The sequence below is a fragment of the Chanos chanos genome, chromosome 2 (assembly GCF_902362185.1).
Source record: "Chanos chanos chromosome 2, fChaCha1.1, whole genome shotgun sequence".
Classification (NCBI taxonomy): domain Eukaryota; kingdom Metazoa; phylum Chordata; class Actinopteri; order Gonorynchiformes; family Chanidae; genus Chanos; species Chanos chanos.
This window is the reverse complement of record NC_044496.1, coordinates 5,443,772-5,460,860: the sequence shown is the minus strand read 5'-3', so window position 1 is coordinate 5,460,860 and position 17,089 is coordinate 5,443,772. Positions and strand designations below refer to the sequence as shown.

At 42.1% G+C, this 17,089-nt stretch overlaps 1 protein-coding gene across 1 annotated transcript in view; it reads left to right on the top strand.

Moving 5' to 3' along the window:
- Positions 1 to 3,839: 3,839 nt before the first annotated feature.
- Positions 3,840 to 17,089, top strand: part of zdhhc1 (zDHHC palmitoyltransferase 1) — a 19,449-nt gene continuing 6,199 nt past the window's right edge. The window contains exons 1-8 of the mRNA XM_030766545.1: positions 3,840 to 4,317; positions 5,010 to 5,245; positions 5,788 to 5,963; positions 6,738 to 6,839; positions 8,255 to 8,379; positions 8,638 to 8,793; positions 10,439 to 10,560; positions 14,162 to 14,250. Of these exons, the coding sequence (XP_030622405.1) occupies positions 5,027 to 5,245; positions 5,788 to 5,963; positions 6,738 to 6,839; positions 8,255 to 8,379; positions 8,638 to 8,793; positions 10,439 to 10,560; positions 14,162 to 14,250 (989 nt within the window). The 5' untranslated portion in view covers positions 3,840 to 4,317; positions 5,010 to 5,026. The remainder of the gene's footprint in view (positions 4,318 to 5,009; positions 5,246 to 5,787; positions 5,964 to 6,737; positions 6,840 to 8,254; positions 8,380 to 8,637; positions 8,794 to 10,438; positions 10,561 to 14,161; positions 14,251 to 17,089) is intronic.

Below are 17,089 nucleotides of genomic sequence, written 5' to 3'. Positions count from 1 at the left end.
GACTACGCACAAACCCGCGGCCAAAATCTCGTTTGATTTACCGTCGTCCTGAGTCCCACTGAAATGCGATTGGTTTGGGGAGGGTTTTATTGCTCGGTTTCAGCAGAGAGTATGGTATTTCACTCAGAGAATGACTGACTGCTCATGAAATGAGGAGGCCACAAGCTCTGGAAATGTAACTTATGAATGATGGGTTGTAAAGGATCATTTCCGTCCCGGCTGTGGGACATGCCTCCTCCGCCACATGAAAAGGAGAAACAGAGACACCGAACTCACCCCCTCTAATAGCAACAAGAGGGAACCGCAGACTGAAAAACACATGCCCCACATTCAGCCACAAACCCCCCACGAACTCTCATGTGGTCTGAGATCTTTGGAAATATCATTACTGGAAAATGGTATTAACTCTTTTAGAAACCTTTAACACCTCTGGAAAACAAGGGGAACTACAAAAGATCATTCCGGGTTTTCCATGCAATTTATCTCTTATGTGCTTTTTACGAGACTTGTAAAAGCAATTACGAAGTTCAGTAAATCAAACCTTTACAAGCAATCAACCTTCATGCCTCTGGCGACCGCAAGCCTGCAGTAGTAACAGTCCAGCGTTTGCTTCGCTGTGCACTGAAGCGTGTGAAAATGGAACACGGAATACATTCTGCTTTCCTTGGTTTCACACATTCTGTCACAACTATCACCACAACAGTATATTCAGCTTAGCGAAAATAAAGCAACTCCCCGCTTATGTTTTTCCAGTTGTCCGCCCCCCCCCCCCCCCCCCCCCCCCCCCCCCCCCCTTTCGTGTTCTCTGCATTCCAGGCTCTTGGTTGCAATGGAGCCAATTTGCACCCACAAGAGACCTGCAAATTACTTTTGAGGACGTTTTCCTCTTAAGCTGATGTCCACTTAGCCATCAAAGATCTCGAGACAGGCTAGGCTATGTCATTATCAAAAAAATGAGACCACCTTGGTCATTCCTTTAAGATTGCTAGACCACCCACATCATGAAATGCCGTGCAATGCTCTTGGATTAAACTGTCTGCTTAAAATATGATGCTTCTAAATGTAACTGACATGTGTGCACGCTCATTCATTTTCCTGCATTTCTCTGTCATGCAGACCTGCGTTGAGTTTTATTTATTTATTTATTTTTTTTTTTTTTTTTTACCTCATGCATTACGCTGCTTCCATCTGCTGGAAATAATGTTTGGTACCACACTGCTCTTTTGTAGTATGTATAAAATTTATATTAAGATGTACCCAGCAAGTTCGTGTCTGTTCTTGTGCCTTTCGTGGGGTAATGTTGTCGTCTTGATGTCATGATAACACTCCCAGTCTCAAATGGTGTATTGAGTGCCCTTATTGTACATGTGTCTACACACAGTCTCTGCACTCATTCTCTGAGCACTGTAAGAACCTCACACAGGCCTGTTTAGAGCTGCTCTGATTAGTTTCCTTTTGTCTCAGTCTCAGTCCAAATCCATGTTGAAGGAACTGGTTGACCTAGACAAGGTATCAGTGTTTGGTGCACAGTTTCCATATTGTAATAATACTATAGTTTTAACCATGCTCCAAGCCATATGAAAGGCCTCTACACATGCCCTGAGCTCTGATTCTCCACAGCCTTGTCCCAGAGTTTGAAAGTTCACCGTTTAGGCGTTGCATCATGGGTTTTTTTTTTTTTTCTGCTGGAATGCGTTTCTCACCACATTTTAAAACCGTTTATGCATTTTCCCTTTGCCGAGACAAAATCATCAGAAACACATTTTTTTGTTTTGTTTTGTTTTGGTAAATTTGTCTGGTTTTATAACATATGTTATTTTGGTTTTGAGTTGTGATGGTGCAACTCCTCAAAGAAATGCTTCTTCTTCTTGTGCAACTTTGTCTGTTGTCAACTATGTCTGCAAAGCAGTATGACACCATCAAAACTGAAAACATAATACAAACCATTTAACTGTCAAAACAGTAGACCAACTCCTCTGATGAGTACTTATTCACAATTTCTCTTTAACAGATTTTTCACCCTATGAGTGAGACTCTTGACCCAGGAAACAAAAATGTTTTCTTACATGAAGAATCGAAATCATTCGTCTATTCACCCAGTCAAATAAATTGGATATGGTTATTGTTAAACATATAGATCACTATATAAATATAATATTTTGTGTCTAATGTTATATGATCCTTAAGAAATACTTTCTACTGGTGTAAAAGGTACATAGCATAAATTTTTGCATATTTCATCCCCACTTATAAAAGCACAAAGGCAATGAGTGTGATACCGTGATTACATGCAGGTATCAGTAAACCCCTGGAGGTAGATGTATGTTTTCTTGTTATTTATTTTTTTAGGAATAAATCATAGCTGCTGGAAGCAGCCAGCCTAACACCTTGCCATACACACTTTAATGGTGAGTAATCATCTACTTAAAAGACGCTACTGCCACCGTGTGGACACTTATAGGTATTTCACAACATGTTCATTATTCTCCATTGAACTGCTCTTAAGTTCCTATGATGTACCAAATTGTAAGCAATATATTTCGTTAAAATCTAAAGGGGGAACAAAAAACTGTAAGACACACAAAATTTGACAGGTATGCTTCTGTCTCTCAAAGATCTAGCATCTGCCATGGATCAGAGGGGTTATCTTTCTGAAGATGTCACTATACAATCCAATTAGTAGCCTACAATTAATACAGCATATGTTCTGTCATATGAAGGGTTCTGTTGTGTTCTCTTGTAAATATTTCTTCATGAGCCTTTGTTTGTGATGTGAAATTTGAGCATTTAGGGACTGGTGGCATTTTATGGTGGACTTTTTTTGTTTCACTTTCCCATAATTAAATTACTGTTCCATTTGATAGTCAAGTTGCCACAACCAACAGCCCTACCTCTCGAGGGTTTTTGATGCTCTCTGTTTTTTTTTTTACTCTTTTTACACACACACACACACACACACACAAACACACACTCACACACATGCATTTTACATTCCATTTTACATTTTCTATGCACACATTCTAACCATTTTCTATAGGTAGTTCACTGCTGTTTGCTCTTTCCATGGCTGTCCCTTAAATCAGTATTTCCGTGTTGATCTGTATCTAAATGAAGAATCAGTCATTCATTATGTATATGTCATTATGGAGATGGCATTTGAATTGTGCTCTGTATTGAGGATTTATTAGACACCTTATTCAAAAACTATAATCCCCATATGTTCTTGTAGCCTTTTCTCCCAATCCTAAACAAACACACACACACACACACACACACACACATACATAAATACATACTGACAATCCAAACAACATAGAGCAGTGTACAGGACAGGAATTGACATACATTCAGGTATTAGCTCACAAATATTTGCAAAATGTATAAGAGAAAAAACTGTGATACAGCACAGGTACGTAGAAACTTTTATTTTGAAACAAAAAAGCCGTTATATTCACATTCCCCGGATGTAAGTGTATGGCTCACCGTGACAATTATTTCTAGACATATCCAGCCAATTATTTTTTTTCGTTTACCTACTTCATATCATTTATGTAATTTTTAATGACTTTCTTGGGATTTGCTTATTATTTCGACGGGAGTATTGTAGGTTGTTAAAGAGACGAGTTCGCAGACCGTGCTGAATTTGCTTTTTTGAGGTGAAATCCGTTCAGTATGGGTTTTTGCCAGCTTGCAGCAGTGCTTACAAAATCCCCGGGTAACAATGTAGTGAGGCTCGCTAACAGTAGCTTGAGAAGTTTGTAGTGCGTTATTTTTAAGAAATGCCATTAATTTAGTCTTTATACGGGTCGCTGCCGTCTTTAAGCTTGTTAACAGAAAAGCTCATTTATTTCACGGTGACAAAAAGCGTTCCTTCAAACTTGTCATTTAGCTAGCTCGCTAACTTTTGTTTGGCGCTGAGGTTTTTTAACTAATGTCACTTTTCTTAGTTGAGTGGTTACAAGCCAACACAGTAGGATAACTAGCTTGTTATGGTAGCTTCTCGACTGCTGTACTGGGTGTGTAGTAGCTACTTAAGTCAGCTAATAACACCTGAAACGCATGTCAGTTTTCATGGCTGTGGATGCTTAGTAACGCCCAAGTGATCCCTGAGTTCATTATGCTTCGGAGGGATTTGAAGTCGTGCGCGGTCTTCACCACCAAAACTGCTGCTAACTTGCTTTGGTGACTGGCAGGCTTGGTATATTCACACCTGTGGGGGTGGACTAGCTATGTCAGTTTTCATATTTGTGCTGAGGAAGATGCGGTGGAAGAGCATGGATACCTACCCACATCATATCCCCAAGTTTCACTGACGAGGTGAGTTTTTTATTTCTTTCTTTCTTGCGTTCTCGTTTAAAAACAGATTGATATCGATCGCGTCAACCGATACCAAATGGAGATATTAATTTGATCATGCTGTTAGCAATTTTAACGGAAAAGACACTTTATCTTCGTTGACATATCAGCGCCATGCCACCGAGACCTGAATGAAAATTCCTAATCTGAGATTCAGCTAAAACTGGTTGGATCAACACTTAGCAGAGGAAAAGACCAAAAGTACTGAGTGATGAAAGGATATAGATTACCTCGTGACTGTGCTCTTTGACACAATAGTGCTGGTTTAGAATATATTAAGGATCTGTGGTTCACGCTACCGTATATATACCGGAAACAGACTTAATGGAAGGGTCATGAATCCCAGCCATGTGTGTACAGAGGCATGAGCCTGTCCTACATCAGAGGTGTATAACATCAGCTGTTGAGTGCATAAATCACATTGGATTTTGTTTCTCCCAACCACTACTTATCTCTGATTGGCTGGGGAACGTACACACCTATTTCACAGGTAGGACTCAGATTTGATTGTTTTGTAAGGCCCAAGAACAAAAACGACAGGGCTAGGGTCTTTGAGGACTGGACTCATGCACTCTTGTCCAACATCAGTAAAGTCTTTGTAAAACAATGTGCCTTAATCATACGTGTGTGTGTGGTTGAAATGTCTGTGACAGAAGTGCATCCCTTGCTCATGGATGTCTGCAATAAGAACCCCAATCGCACAGCCCCTGTGAGCGAAGGAGGACCAAGACGAGGAGATTTGCCTCTGTGTTCGCGCACCAACGGGTGGAGCTGGCCCCCACACCCCTTCCAGCTGCTCGCTTGGCTCCTGTACCTCTACTTCGCCATCACCGGCTTTGGTGTCTTTGTCCCACTGTTGCCCACTCACTGGATCCCTGCCGGCTACATTGTATCCTCTCAGAGATGCACAGGGAACAGGTTAACAATGATGCCTCTGTTGCAGTCGAAGGCGGTGCTTTGTTTTAGAGGCTTTGTTCATTCTTATGAGCCTGTGTGAAGTGGGTAGAGAAGTCCATTTGAAGCAGTTGAAGTCTGTCAGTTTACATAATGTCGACCTGTTTTAAGTGATGTTCAGAGAAACTGTCTACAAAATCTCCAGAATCTCTTTTTATTTTTTTTTCTTTGTCTTATGTTCCCGTCATCAGTTCACACTTGTGCTCAGTTGCACACTGTTGTTACCTAATGAAATGGGTTATGTTTCATCACATGATAATTAAGGCTTTGTTCGATTGGCCGGGCTAAATCCAATTCTACTTACTCTGTGATTTTAATTAGGCTTTTGAGAGGTTTTACTGTTTAATGTGCCTTGTGAGCCAAATTTCTTTCAGCATCAATTTCATTATCATACTTTTTTGTCGTGTAAGTCTGTGGTGATCGTGTATCATCTCTTGATTTCACAAGCCGGTACTTTGGCCTTAACTCTGCGTTCAGTGCACGGGCATCACGTTTGTGTGTCATCTGTTTGTCCACCTCATTGCTGTCTCCATTGATCCTGCAGACTACAATGTTCGGGCAAAGAGCTATAAAGGGCCCATGCCCGTGTTTGACCGCACAAAACATGCCCATGTCATTGAGAACTGCCACTGTTACCTCTGTGAAGTCGATGTGTAAGTATGAATCCAGTCGCCCCGCCTTTGTGCCCACACACACACACACACACTCGTAGAGATTGCAGTCACAAGTTTTGGATTTGTTTTGCAATGAGTGGGGATGCTTTGGGCTAGACTGTTTCACAGGACTTCTTTTCATTTTGGAAACTAAAAGAAGGCTGCTTCTTGAGTGCCAGACATGATCTGCAGTTTTCATTTTGTCCAGTTCAGCCACAATGCACTCAGTCTCTCTTGCTTTTTGGTCTATGTCCATAATGGTTAAGAATATGATCCCCCCCCAAAAAAAATATTAGTATGCGTGCACTCCGCAGAAAAAGATTTAATAAAAAGCAGAAATGTTTTTAACAGCAGACTAGTAATCCCAGTGTAGCTGACGTGTGTATTCTTGGATTCTGGGATCAGACTATAATGCAGCAGTATGTGACAGGGAAGACTCAACTGAGAGACCATATGGTGAGATTTACAGAGAAGACATCATGCTCCAGTTCCTTAATGAAATCTGCCACCACCTCCGCTCAACACCATGCCGGCTTGTAATATGCATATTTCATTTGTCAATAGGACTGCATGGGTCTTAGAGGGGAAAAAAAAAAAAAAACCCTAGTGAATTTGAGCGATTCTGTTTTTTCACGAACTGCACCGCATCTCGCGCTAACTTGATGTGACACGTCTTAATTTCTGTATTATCAAGGGGATAACCTGAAATGATTGATTTGGTTTGTGATGGTTGTGTGTGTGTGTTTGTGTGTGTTCATTTGTATGTGTTTTTAGGGGTCCAAAATCGAAACACTGCAGTGCTTGTAACAAGTGTGTGGCCAGCTTTGATCACCACTGTCGATGGCTGAATAACTGTGTGGGCAGCAGAAATTACTGGTAGGTCTCTCCTTCTGTCCCACCCTAAGCCCTCATCGTTTCCTCTGGGGCAAGTTGTATTTCAGTAACAAGCTCTGCCCCCTCAGGATGGCAACAGAGCGGCACGTTGACCTTAGCGGCTTTCAGAAGTGTAATGCCGACAATCATTTTCAGTTATATTTAGCTATTTTTTAAATGTTCATTGAAGGTTTGCTTAGTATGAAATTGACGACCCCGTTCAGGCATCAGCGTCATCTTGGACCGTTTCAATTAAAAGAGCTTAATTTAGGAATATGCAGAGCGTTCAGATTCCGAAAGTAGGTCAAAGCTTGAAGTTTTCTGGCGTTTTCCATTTCTGGAGGAGAAAGTACTTCTATTTTCAGTTACACACTGATTAGCAGTTGAAGGAACCAATTTATTTATTTATTTATTTTTTCAGTCAAAGAAAATTATTGTGACAAGTTTAACTGTGTAACCTCCCCACAATCAAAGTGTTTTGGAGTATTTGAGCTGTATCCACCAAACAGTGATCAACATGTTAAACAATTTTCAAACCGCACCCTTGGCGTCTAATAGAGAACATTGTCCTTGTGAATGGAGCAGAAGCAGTGGTTAATGGAAAGGCTGAGTGAACCAATGTCCAGACTGTGTCACAATATGGATTACAAATGAATAAATTTTTATATCTACTTTAATGTTTTCTCTCACTTTCTCCTGTGCCGCTCTTCCTCTGTGTACCTATTATAAACATCCATATAAAACACACTGTTAAAAAAAATGCATATTTGCTTGAGAGTGCATGATAAAACGCATTAGTTTAAATATCTGCATACCTACTGATTCTCTCGTTGGTGTAATTTGTGGTGAATTGGTCACCCCAGTACAACATATTGCAACAAAAAGCATGGAAAAGCGTGAAAGATAAATTGTGTCACATGAAAAATTTGGAAAGCGTTAGGAAGCATTTTGGAGGGTATGTCCTCTACCCTGTCTTAACTGTGGAACAGTGTGTTACAGTACAAGGCCGTCTGAAGTGCAAAGTGCTTTTCTCTCACACACACACACACACACAGTAAACAGTCAGTGTCTGGCTCAGAGCGGCATCAGGTCCCCGGGCTGCTGTGGGAGAGTGTCATGAGTGTCTCACAGCCTACACACGTGAAAACAGGGGACTCTTGTGTTATCTGAGCTTCTCCGTTCACTCATTGCTGCCTTCCCAAGACTCCTCTATACCAGGCCTTGTATTCACTTCCATGTCACAAGAGCTATTTTAATCAAAGAAATGTGCCCAGTGCCTGAGAAATGCATCTAGGTTCAAATGCTCAGGGTCATGATCCACAGCCCCTCTGGCATATGCTCTTTGTCATCTTCTTGTTGTTTGATTAAATTAAGATTAAAGGTTAATCTTTAATGTTTGTCTTTTTGTTTGCTTGCAGGCTTTTCCTGAACAGCGTAATATCTGCCTTGCTGGGTATATTTTTGGTCGTGATCATCGCTAGTTACGTCTTTGTCGAGTTCTTTCTGGATCCATCGAAACTTCGATCGGACAAGCACTTTCAAGGTCGGTTGCTTTTTCTTCCCTATGGCGTTATTCTCTGAAGCCGCCGTGCGTTAGCCGGACGCGGAAGCTTGATTAATTTTGTATGGAGCTTGCGTAACACGGTGTGGTTATCCAACTTGTAATTGAATCAGTCTGGGGCCTCGTTTTCTGGTTTCATTTTAGTGAAATCTGATCGGACAGGTACGCTATTGGAAAAGGCAAGACCAATTTGATTTTTTTTTTTTTTTTTTTTTTTTCCCCTTGTGTTTCTCCCTCTAGTGAAGAATGAGTCTGTGGTGTGGTTTGTGTTTCTCCCCGTGGCCCCAGTCTCCACTGCAGGTCCAGCCATCCCTGCTCTGGCTGGCATCACCATAGCTCTTGGCTTACTGTCTGCCCTGCTCCTGGGCCATCTACTCTGTTTTCATATTTACCTCAGTAAGTATATTCTCTATATCCTTACAATCTGACATGGCAAGTATAGTCTGCTCTCGGTTGTCCACCTTAGTTAGCGTGCTGTCTGTCTCCTGTCGTGTGTTACGCTCTTTGCTCTTTGAACCTTCTTCAATATTTTCTTGCGTTTTAAAAAGGATAAAATGTATTTGTTTAAGTGTATAACACGTATTCTGATTATTTTCAGTGTCCTTTTGCCAGAGCTATGTTTTGGATACACTTGATCATCTGTTTTCTGTGTTTGGACACACGTGTCTGTCACATGACCTTTCCAAATAATTTATTTGTGTCATGAGAGCTGGTGCTGATAGCTGCCATGGCTACCCTGAGCCGTATAATACGCCCAAGAGCGGTGAGTGTGTGTGTGCTGCCCAAGTGCCAGTTCTATGAGAACACGCTTACATAAGCGTGCGTCATCTCAACCGAACTGTACCTCAGCGCGCACACACACACACACTGAATCAGCATAACCAATACAACAGCAGAGCGGGCCTAAAATGATGCTCTTGCCCAAAGCTCTGGCTTTATTAGGGCTGCAGTGTCCCTGGCGTTGCCCTGGCAGTGGCCAGGAAGCCAAGCTGGCCAAGTCACTGCCATGGGCTGTCAAATACCGTTTGGCTGAGGTAGAACTGGCCAGCTCCCGTTACCATGGTCACCGGAGGCTGCAGCACAAGCAGGAGCGCTTTCTTTTCTGAAGCTTACGCTGAGATACGGCCGATCATCGAGAGTGATTCATCCCATCTTTGAAGCATTTGTCACATGGCTCGTAAATGGACCGCAGTGGAAAAAAAAGTTATTCTTTTCGGGTCTTTCAGTTTCTTTTTTTCACGTATTTTGCTGTGGTTCATTTTCAAAAGAAGCAACCATCTGTTTTTGTTTTTTTGTTGTTGTTTTTTTTTTTTCCTCTCTTAATTAGCACTTCAGTGTGAAACGGCATCTTCAATGGGAGCTTAATGAGGTGATGTTTGTGTGTTCAGGTGAGGACAGGTGGTAAAGTGTTCACGTGTACCGCCGGGTTCATTTGAGCGTCACCATTCATGTGGTCACTGATCTGCTCTGTATTTACTCTCTGTTTCCATGGCTAGCCTTAAAATAATTGCTCCTCTGTGTGTTTGGTTACGCAAAACAGCACCAAGCTGAGATTCAGGCTGGAGCGAATGGCCTTACTGATGACACACAAAAGAGACATTTTACACTGATATTTATCACTGGATCGTCACCAGCAGATTTCCTTTTGCCCTGTATTAAGACTTGAACGTGTGAAGATGCAGCCAAGGCCCCCTTTCTGCCACTAGGGGGCGATGGAGAGGTTCCTCTGTGGATCATTTCTGTCTATCAGTCGTGCATCTGTGGAGATGACCAGGCCTGTTACAATTGAGTAGGAGATTGCAAGGCGAAGACAAGACTGTTCTTACAAGTTCAAACAAACTCACCTTCTGACTTTTCATCACTGTATGCAGAAAAAACACCTACTTTTGTTTCAAGCATTGTAGGTTTAATACTGTGGGACTCAGTGATGAGCATACACTTCATACAGCAATGTGTGTGGTCAGCAGAGCTAGTGAAGAACAGAGACAGAGTTTGATACAGTACTGAAACTGACCTCTCTCTCTCTCCCTCTCTCTCTCAGTGTGGAACAGATTGAGCACTTATGAGTATATTGTCCGCCAGAGACATCGACAGGAAGCCAAGGAGTCCAGTAAAAGGCCCTCGGGCAGTGAGGTTGGAGCTCCCAAAATAAATCTCATCAAGGTACAACACCCCCACATGATCACTTTTGTAATTCTACACAGAAAGAATCAATATGGAAAACCGGCAGCACACTTCCCCACTATGAAAACACATAGCCTATATTATTAAAAAAATCAGACCTTAAGACTTGTGCACTAATGATATTTACTGCTGAGTGTCTGTGAAGTGAACAAAGGAGATGATGTCTCTGTAGCATCATCAAGTAGTTTTGTGTTTACAGCAACTCATCAGTCAAGGCAAAGAAACAACAGTTCATTAGCCAAGGCAAAGAATCCTTGGCCACCTAGTGTTACTGTGAAGTGTCTTGTTAAAACACGCCTTAATATGTTTGTTGGAGAGTATGATAAACTGGTCACTTTTTGGTGGTGGTCCACTTTTATCATTGAAGTTATTGACTCTTTGAGGGTAGTTGTTAGCTTTGGCTTATTCGGTGGACACTGATCATCTTTCGTGCAAAGCGGATTCAGGCTCATCACATCCCCTTAAAAAGATCTAAACACAGTAGGTGTTACCCATAGAAACCGTTGCCGAGGGAGACAGTCGTGGCAACCTTAGTGTTATGATTGGTAATGCTGAGGTTAGGGGGAAGGGAGGCGGGGTGGGGGGGTGAGTCGGAATCATCGGCACTTTGCGTCCAAGAACAATTAGCGAATTCCCGGGAAGAGGTCTCAGAGGAGCTCAAGCAAACCTCACATGGGCGCCAGTGAACTCGCGTCAGCCAGAGAGGAAATGAAGACAGAACATAGGGTCACTTCCTGTTCCAGAGGGAGGGTTTTATTCTTAGAAGTGTGTCAGTGGACTGAGGCATTTCCAACAGTGTACATAGTGGAGGCGAAAGAGACAGAGATAGGAAAACGCCTCTGCTGTCATCTGAAAGAAATGAAACTGGACAGCACGAGACATGAACTCAGCAAAACCAGACTCTTATACCTGTCTTACACCCCATAACTACGCCCTTAGTTCAGTTTATGACTCTACATTTGGGAGTTGGGTATGACAAGAAGGGATACCCCAGATAATACAGTTGGCCTGCAACCAAATCCCTGACTACAGTAAAGATTTCATGCGAGTGTAAAGATCTGCATTTGAGTGACACACACAGCAGTAGAGTAACCTGTAAGTAGTTGAGTTTTTTGGGGGTTTTTTGTATCACTCCAGCATGCGTTTTAAAAAGCCTAAAATGCCCCTGATTTTGATTTTGATTTGTACTGCTCTGAGCAGAGTGAGTCGGTTTTTTAGTAAGTACCTGCCAATAGCTGTTACTTAACAGTGTTCTGACTCTTACAACATCAGTAGACTGGCTGACGGCTCTCTGTGAAAAATTTGACTCTGACTAAGTCTGTGTATAGCCAGTCTATATGTCCTGATCTGCTCTTACACAGGGGTGTGTGCGTGCGTGTGTGTGTGTGTGTGTGTTCGCATGAAGCGGATCAGTGAAGTATCGACTTTAAGTTTGCTGTGGTCGCGTCATGTCTTAAAAAACTGTTTCACCGTTCCAAAAAGCAGTTTGCTTTGGCTGACGGTGTTGAATGGTTGTGTGGGGTAGGGCTGGTCCGTCACCCATCAATGTCATGGCGTGCATGTTCTCTCTCTCACCCGCTCACCTGTTCTTTTTTTTTTCTCTTCTTTCCCTCTTTCTAAGTCACACGTACTCACTCTGTGTATCTCTCACGCCCATGACAGCGGCGTGGTATCAGCCATAAACGGCCGAATGCCAAAATAAAGGAAACACCAACACAAAGGGCCTTTCTTCACAGATTACCCAGAACAGCACCGTTGGACCATGGCATAGACAGTCGTCAGTGACTCTGTCGGACCGATCTGACACCATTCCTTCACAAGAAATTCTGTCATTTTGTGTTTTGTCAGTGGAAATGGAAAGCGTTGTTGAGAGTCAACACGTGCTGTCGTGTTGTGTTCAGATCTGGAGACTTGGACGGCTGAGGGATATGGTTTAAATTGTCTTCGTACTCATCAAACCATTCGGTGCCCACTCCTGTCCACAGGACGGGAGCTTTGTCGTTCTGGAAAAGATTGCTCCTACCTTGAGCAAAACGTTTCAGCATAGGATAACGTTTGTCTCACAGAATGATTCTGTTTAGTTACAGGTAAACTTTTTAGAAGCATTAAGATTCTTTCAGTGAGCGTAACATATGCAGTTGTCTGCCTGCTGAGAACAGATTTAAGAGTGACTCATCCGAACATGTGACATTTTTGTTCCTGCTGTTCAAGACCACTTTATTTACAAACAAGCATTTAGAGGTCTAACAAAGAGTCTATGCACTGAAACCCAACCATTGTTTCTCTCTCTCTCCCTCTCTCTGAGGGTTATAATGGTCTGTTCTTGATAAAAGAAAAAAGCCTACTCATGGCTTTGATTGATATTTGAATTCAGTTAAATCAGAGTTGCTTGTCTGTTTTGCCTTGTTCTCAAGGCTCTGCCCATCATGGGTCAATGATGTGACTTTGGCCTTGGCTGACAGCAGTTATTGATGTGTTTCTCTGACAAACACCAAACATGCAAACTTCATCATATTGAGAAACCAGTACTTTGTAGCCCTCCAAAGCTTTTCCCAAACAATCACCCTTATTTCATAGTCACTGAGATCTCCTCTTCACGTCCAAATAACAGAACACCCAACCTTCCCAACATTTTTATAACTATAACAGAATGTTAATTACTAAACGAACTTAAGAACCGCCCCCTGTGTGTTTTCAGTATGCCTTATATCTCTCTCCTTTACTCTAGTCTTTTGTCTATTGTTGCAGTTACCTGTATGGCAGATCTGTATTGCGCTATGGTGTATAGTCTAAATTTAAAAAGGATATTTACGAAATGCCATCCTACATGATCTCATTCCCTAACACACTCCTCTTTCTGCCAGTTTGCCCTTGGGCCATAGGCTTCGGTCCCATTCTCTGATTCTGTAGTTTCCAAGGTAACCTTCTGAAAGCTTGTTATTAGCAGGACTTGACAAAAAGTTCTTCCCCCCCGGTAAACATGACGAGCACTCGAAGGCCTCAGAAACAGCCAGTCAGAGCAGAGCGCTGTCATAATAACAAACAGTACCTGTCCTCTCACTCTCTCTCTCTCTCTCTCATTAGCCTGTGTGATGCACACACTATGGCATCTGTAACCATTCAATGAATGATTTAACCATTATTAACTGGTCTGGAGTCTGGAGTATGTCACTGAGGTTTATTATATAATGACATGTTCTCAGCCGGCATCACTATCATAGCACGGTGTTACATAAGGTTATTTTTAGTTCTATATCTGGACCATTTCTCAAACACTGCAAATGACCTAATGTTCTTAATAATGGTTCCATTATTCTCTTGGTTTATTGTCAGCTGGTCCTCGTAACTGAAAAGAACATCATTGTGTGAAGTTAATAATTACAATTTGGACCTCTTATAACTGGTTGCTTGTTGTTCAGAGTGTTCTGCTGCATTGATGATACTGCCTTTAAAAATAACAATATCATTGAATAGCATTGAAACCCTGTGTTTGACAAAAACCGTCTCTCTCTCTCGCTCTCTCCCCCTCTTTTTCCTTTCCCTATCCATCTATCTATCCTCCTTTCCTGTCTCCTGACAGGAGGTGAATTACTCTGGAACGCTGGGCTACACAAACCCTGAGATGGATGTGGAGGATCCAACCACGATGAGCTCGCGTGGAGCTCCAGAGTAAGACTTCTTCCAACCTGCTTAGTTCTCACTCACCATTCGCCAGTCTCTCAGCCTGCTTAGTTCTCACTCACCATTCGCCAGTCTCTCAGCCTGCTTAGTTCTCACTCACCATTCGCCAGTCTCTCAGCCTGCTTAGTTCTCACTCACCATTCGCCAGTCTCTCAGCCTGCTTAGTTCTCACTCATCATTCACCAGTCTCTCAGCCTGCTTAGTTCTCACTCACCATTCGCCAGTCTCTCAGCCTGCTTAGTTCTCACTCACCATTCACCAGTCTCTCAGTCTGCCAGTTCAGTGTCCTATCATTCATTACTTCTCTGGTTCATTTCCTCAACTCCAAGATTGTTCTTGTTAGCACTGAAATCAAAACAAAGCGTTTAACACCGTCGGTTCTTGGTAGGCCATCATACGTCTCAAATATCTAAAGCTTATTACCCAAACTCAGAAAGCTAAGCGTGGTTCACTCGCTTGCCCTAAGGACTTTCGGCCAAACCTGTCTAGCTTTTTTCGTGTCTCAACATGTCAGTTTCTTAGGCCTTTTTCTCCCAGTTTCACAGTTTCTCTCCTCAGTCTTCTTCAGTTGTGATTGGTGAGGTTTGCTCTCACATCCTCTGTTAGGTGTGAAGCCTTCAATACATTGTTTCTGAATTACCCCGGCTGGTACAGTATCATCACACATTGTAACGTGTGTTTAGGAGAGAGATATTGGCTTGACCGTACTTGAAACTGCATAGGCGCAAATCCTTAGTGTGAGGGAAGAGCGGGCCATGGCTGACTCAACCACACAAGAAAAACAGTCAGTTCTGTTACTCTGGACTCCTGTGCACGGTCAGCAAGGGTTACACATCTGGGCTCCAGACGGAGACATCCAGACCTCTGTGCTGATTCCTGTTTTTACTGACCTTAAAGTCACAATTAATTAGCGACAATTACGGAACATGGCCATAATGGCTTTAGCTGTTATGTAACATACACGGGAAACCATCAGAACATTTGTGGTTTCTAGGTTGGTAAACAGGAGTATTCCAGACCGTTGCCGTCACGAGTTTTTCACTCGAGTTCACTCTCAGTGCGTTTCTCATGACTTAAGCTGCTGGTTAATCCCAAAGCCAGCAGACTCAGCGGTTCTACCACAATCACACAGCAACCTTGGTCTGATATATGTCTACCCTTTAAAGCAAAAGTATTATAATATGGTTGCGTTGGTTAGTTATATCCACAAAAGCCGTCGCTTGAAGGCTTGATAGTAAATAATATTTTATTTGACATTTACGTGATAATCTAGCAAGTGATACAAAGTCTTTGGCCACTGGTCGCTGCTTGTTGGTCGCTGCTGCTGTGTGAAAGGAAAATGTCGTTACCAGAGAATCAAAATTTGGATTTTTCTTTGGAAGGAAGAGATTTGTTACTACTCATAACTTTGTTGAGATTATCTAATATTTTCAGAGTGCTGCAAGAAAAAGAAAAATCGGAGACTGTAATTTCAGTGTATCTGTCGAAGCAGGTTTGTGCGTGTTATAGAAGGGTATGATAAAGATTTAACAGTCTCTAGCACTGTTGTCATGGCAATGGTCTTCTTTGCCAGAAAACAATGCGTAAAATCGACTCTTTTCCCATGACTGTGAATTGCACGGAGATTTCTCTTCCATGAACTGTTTGATTATGATTCCAGGGAGACATCAGTAAGTTACTCTTTACTGTTGCCTGATAGTGTTACAAGCAACAAGGGAGAGCTACTGAGAAGAACTCTATCCTAAATGAATACAACCCATCTGTTTTTTGTTTTTTTTCCTGTCTTTATTTTTATTACCCAGACCTTTATAGTCTGAAGCTCAGAGCAGTCATTGGAGACAATGTATGTCCTTCTAGAATGCCCCTCCCTCTTCTTTAGAAACGTGTAATAGCAACTTGTCCAGCCCACCTGCGGAGCACTGAGCTTTCTGAGAGAAAGTTCCCTCGCAGGCAAAATAGACATTAATTAAATGGCATGACTGAATGAAGGTACAGGTGATGATGAATGAGGCATCCTGTTGACAGAGAGGCTGTGCAAAAGTGTCCAATAAATTTTCCTAGCTGTTTGTTAAAGAAACCAATGTAAATTGGCCTTAAACTGCAAAAAGAAATAATGGCAGATAATGATGATGAATGCTTTGGAAACACTCCTTAAAATAACTAAGAGATGTGTGCGTTTGTGTGTCTGTTCAGGTGTGTCTGTGTGTGTGTGCATATGTGTGTGTGTGGTATAAGAATGGGTGTTGTGGTCCCAGCAGTATCACCTGTCGGATTGTGTGTTTGTGTTTGTGTGTGGTTGGGTTTGGGCCAAGGCCAGCGTGGTCTTCCTAAGGCCACGTGCTATCACACACACGTGGAGCTTTACAGGCAGAATTTACGAGCAAGGCTGTGTTTGACTGTTACTGTGTTAAAAAACCCCCAGAAACACTCCTGCAAATCTCCTGAGATTTATGGGATTACAAGAGTTTGAAGCACAGCCCCTCTCTTTTGAAGTTAAGTTTATTTATGCTTTTCTTTTCTTTTTTTTTAAACTCTCTTCTTTCATAAGCTTGAATTGTTTTTGCCAGAACGTTTTATTCCAGCTATATGCATCTGGCATTCATACGTTTTATGTTTGTATCACAGTCAGTCAAAAGTACTTCAAAAAGACGGATATGTTTAGAGATATTGAACGTGACAATAATCTAATACCTTCCTATGTACTAATTAGACTGTCAGAGAGACACTCTTTTACGGCAAAGCTGTCTCTTATTTTAATCGGTGTTATCACGCCAGGGTTCGGTCACACTTGGCATTCTGTGAATTGGACACAGAAGGTTGGAAATCT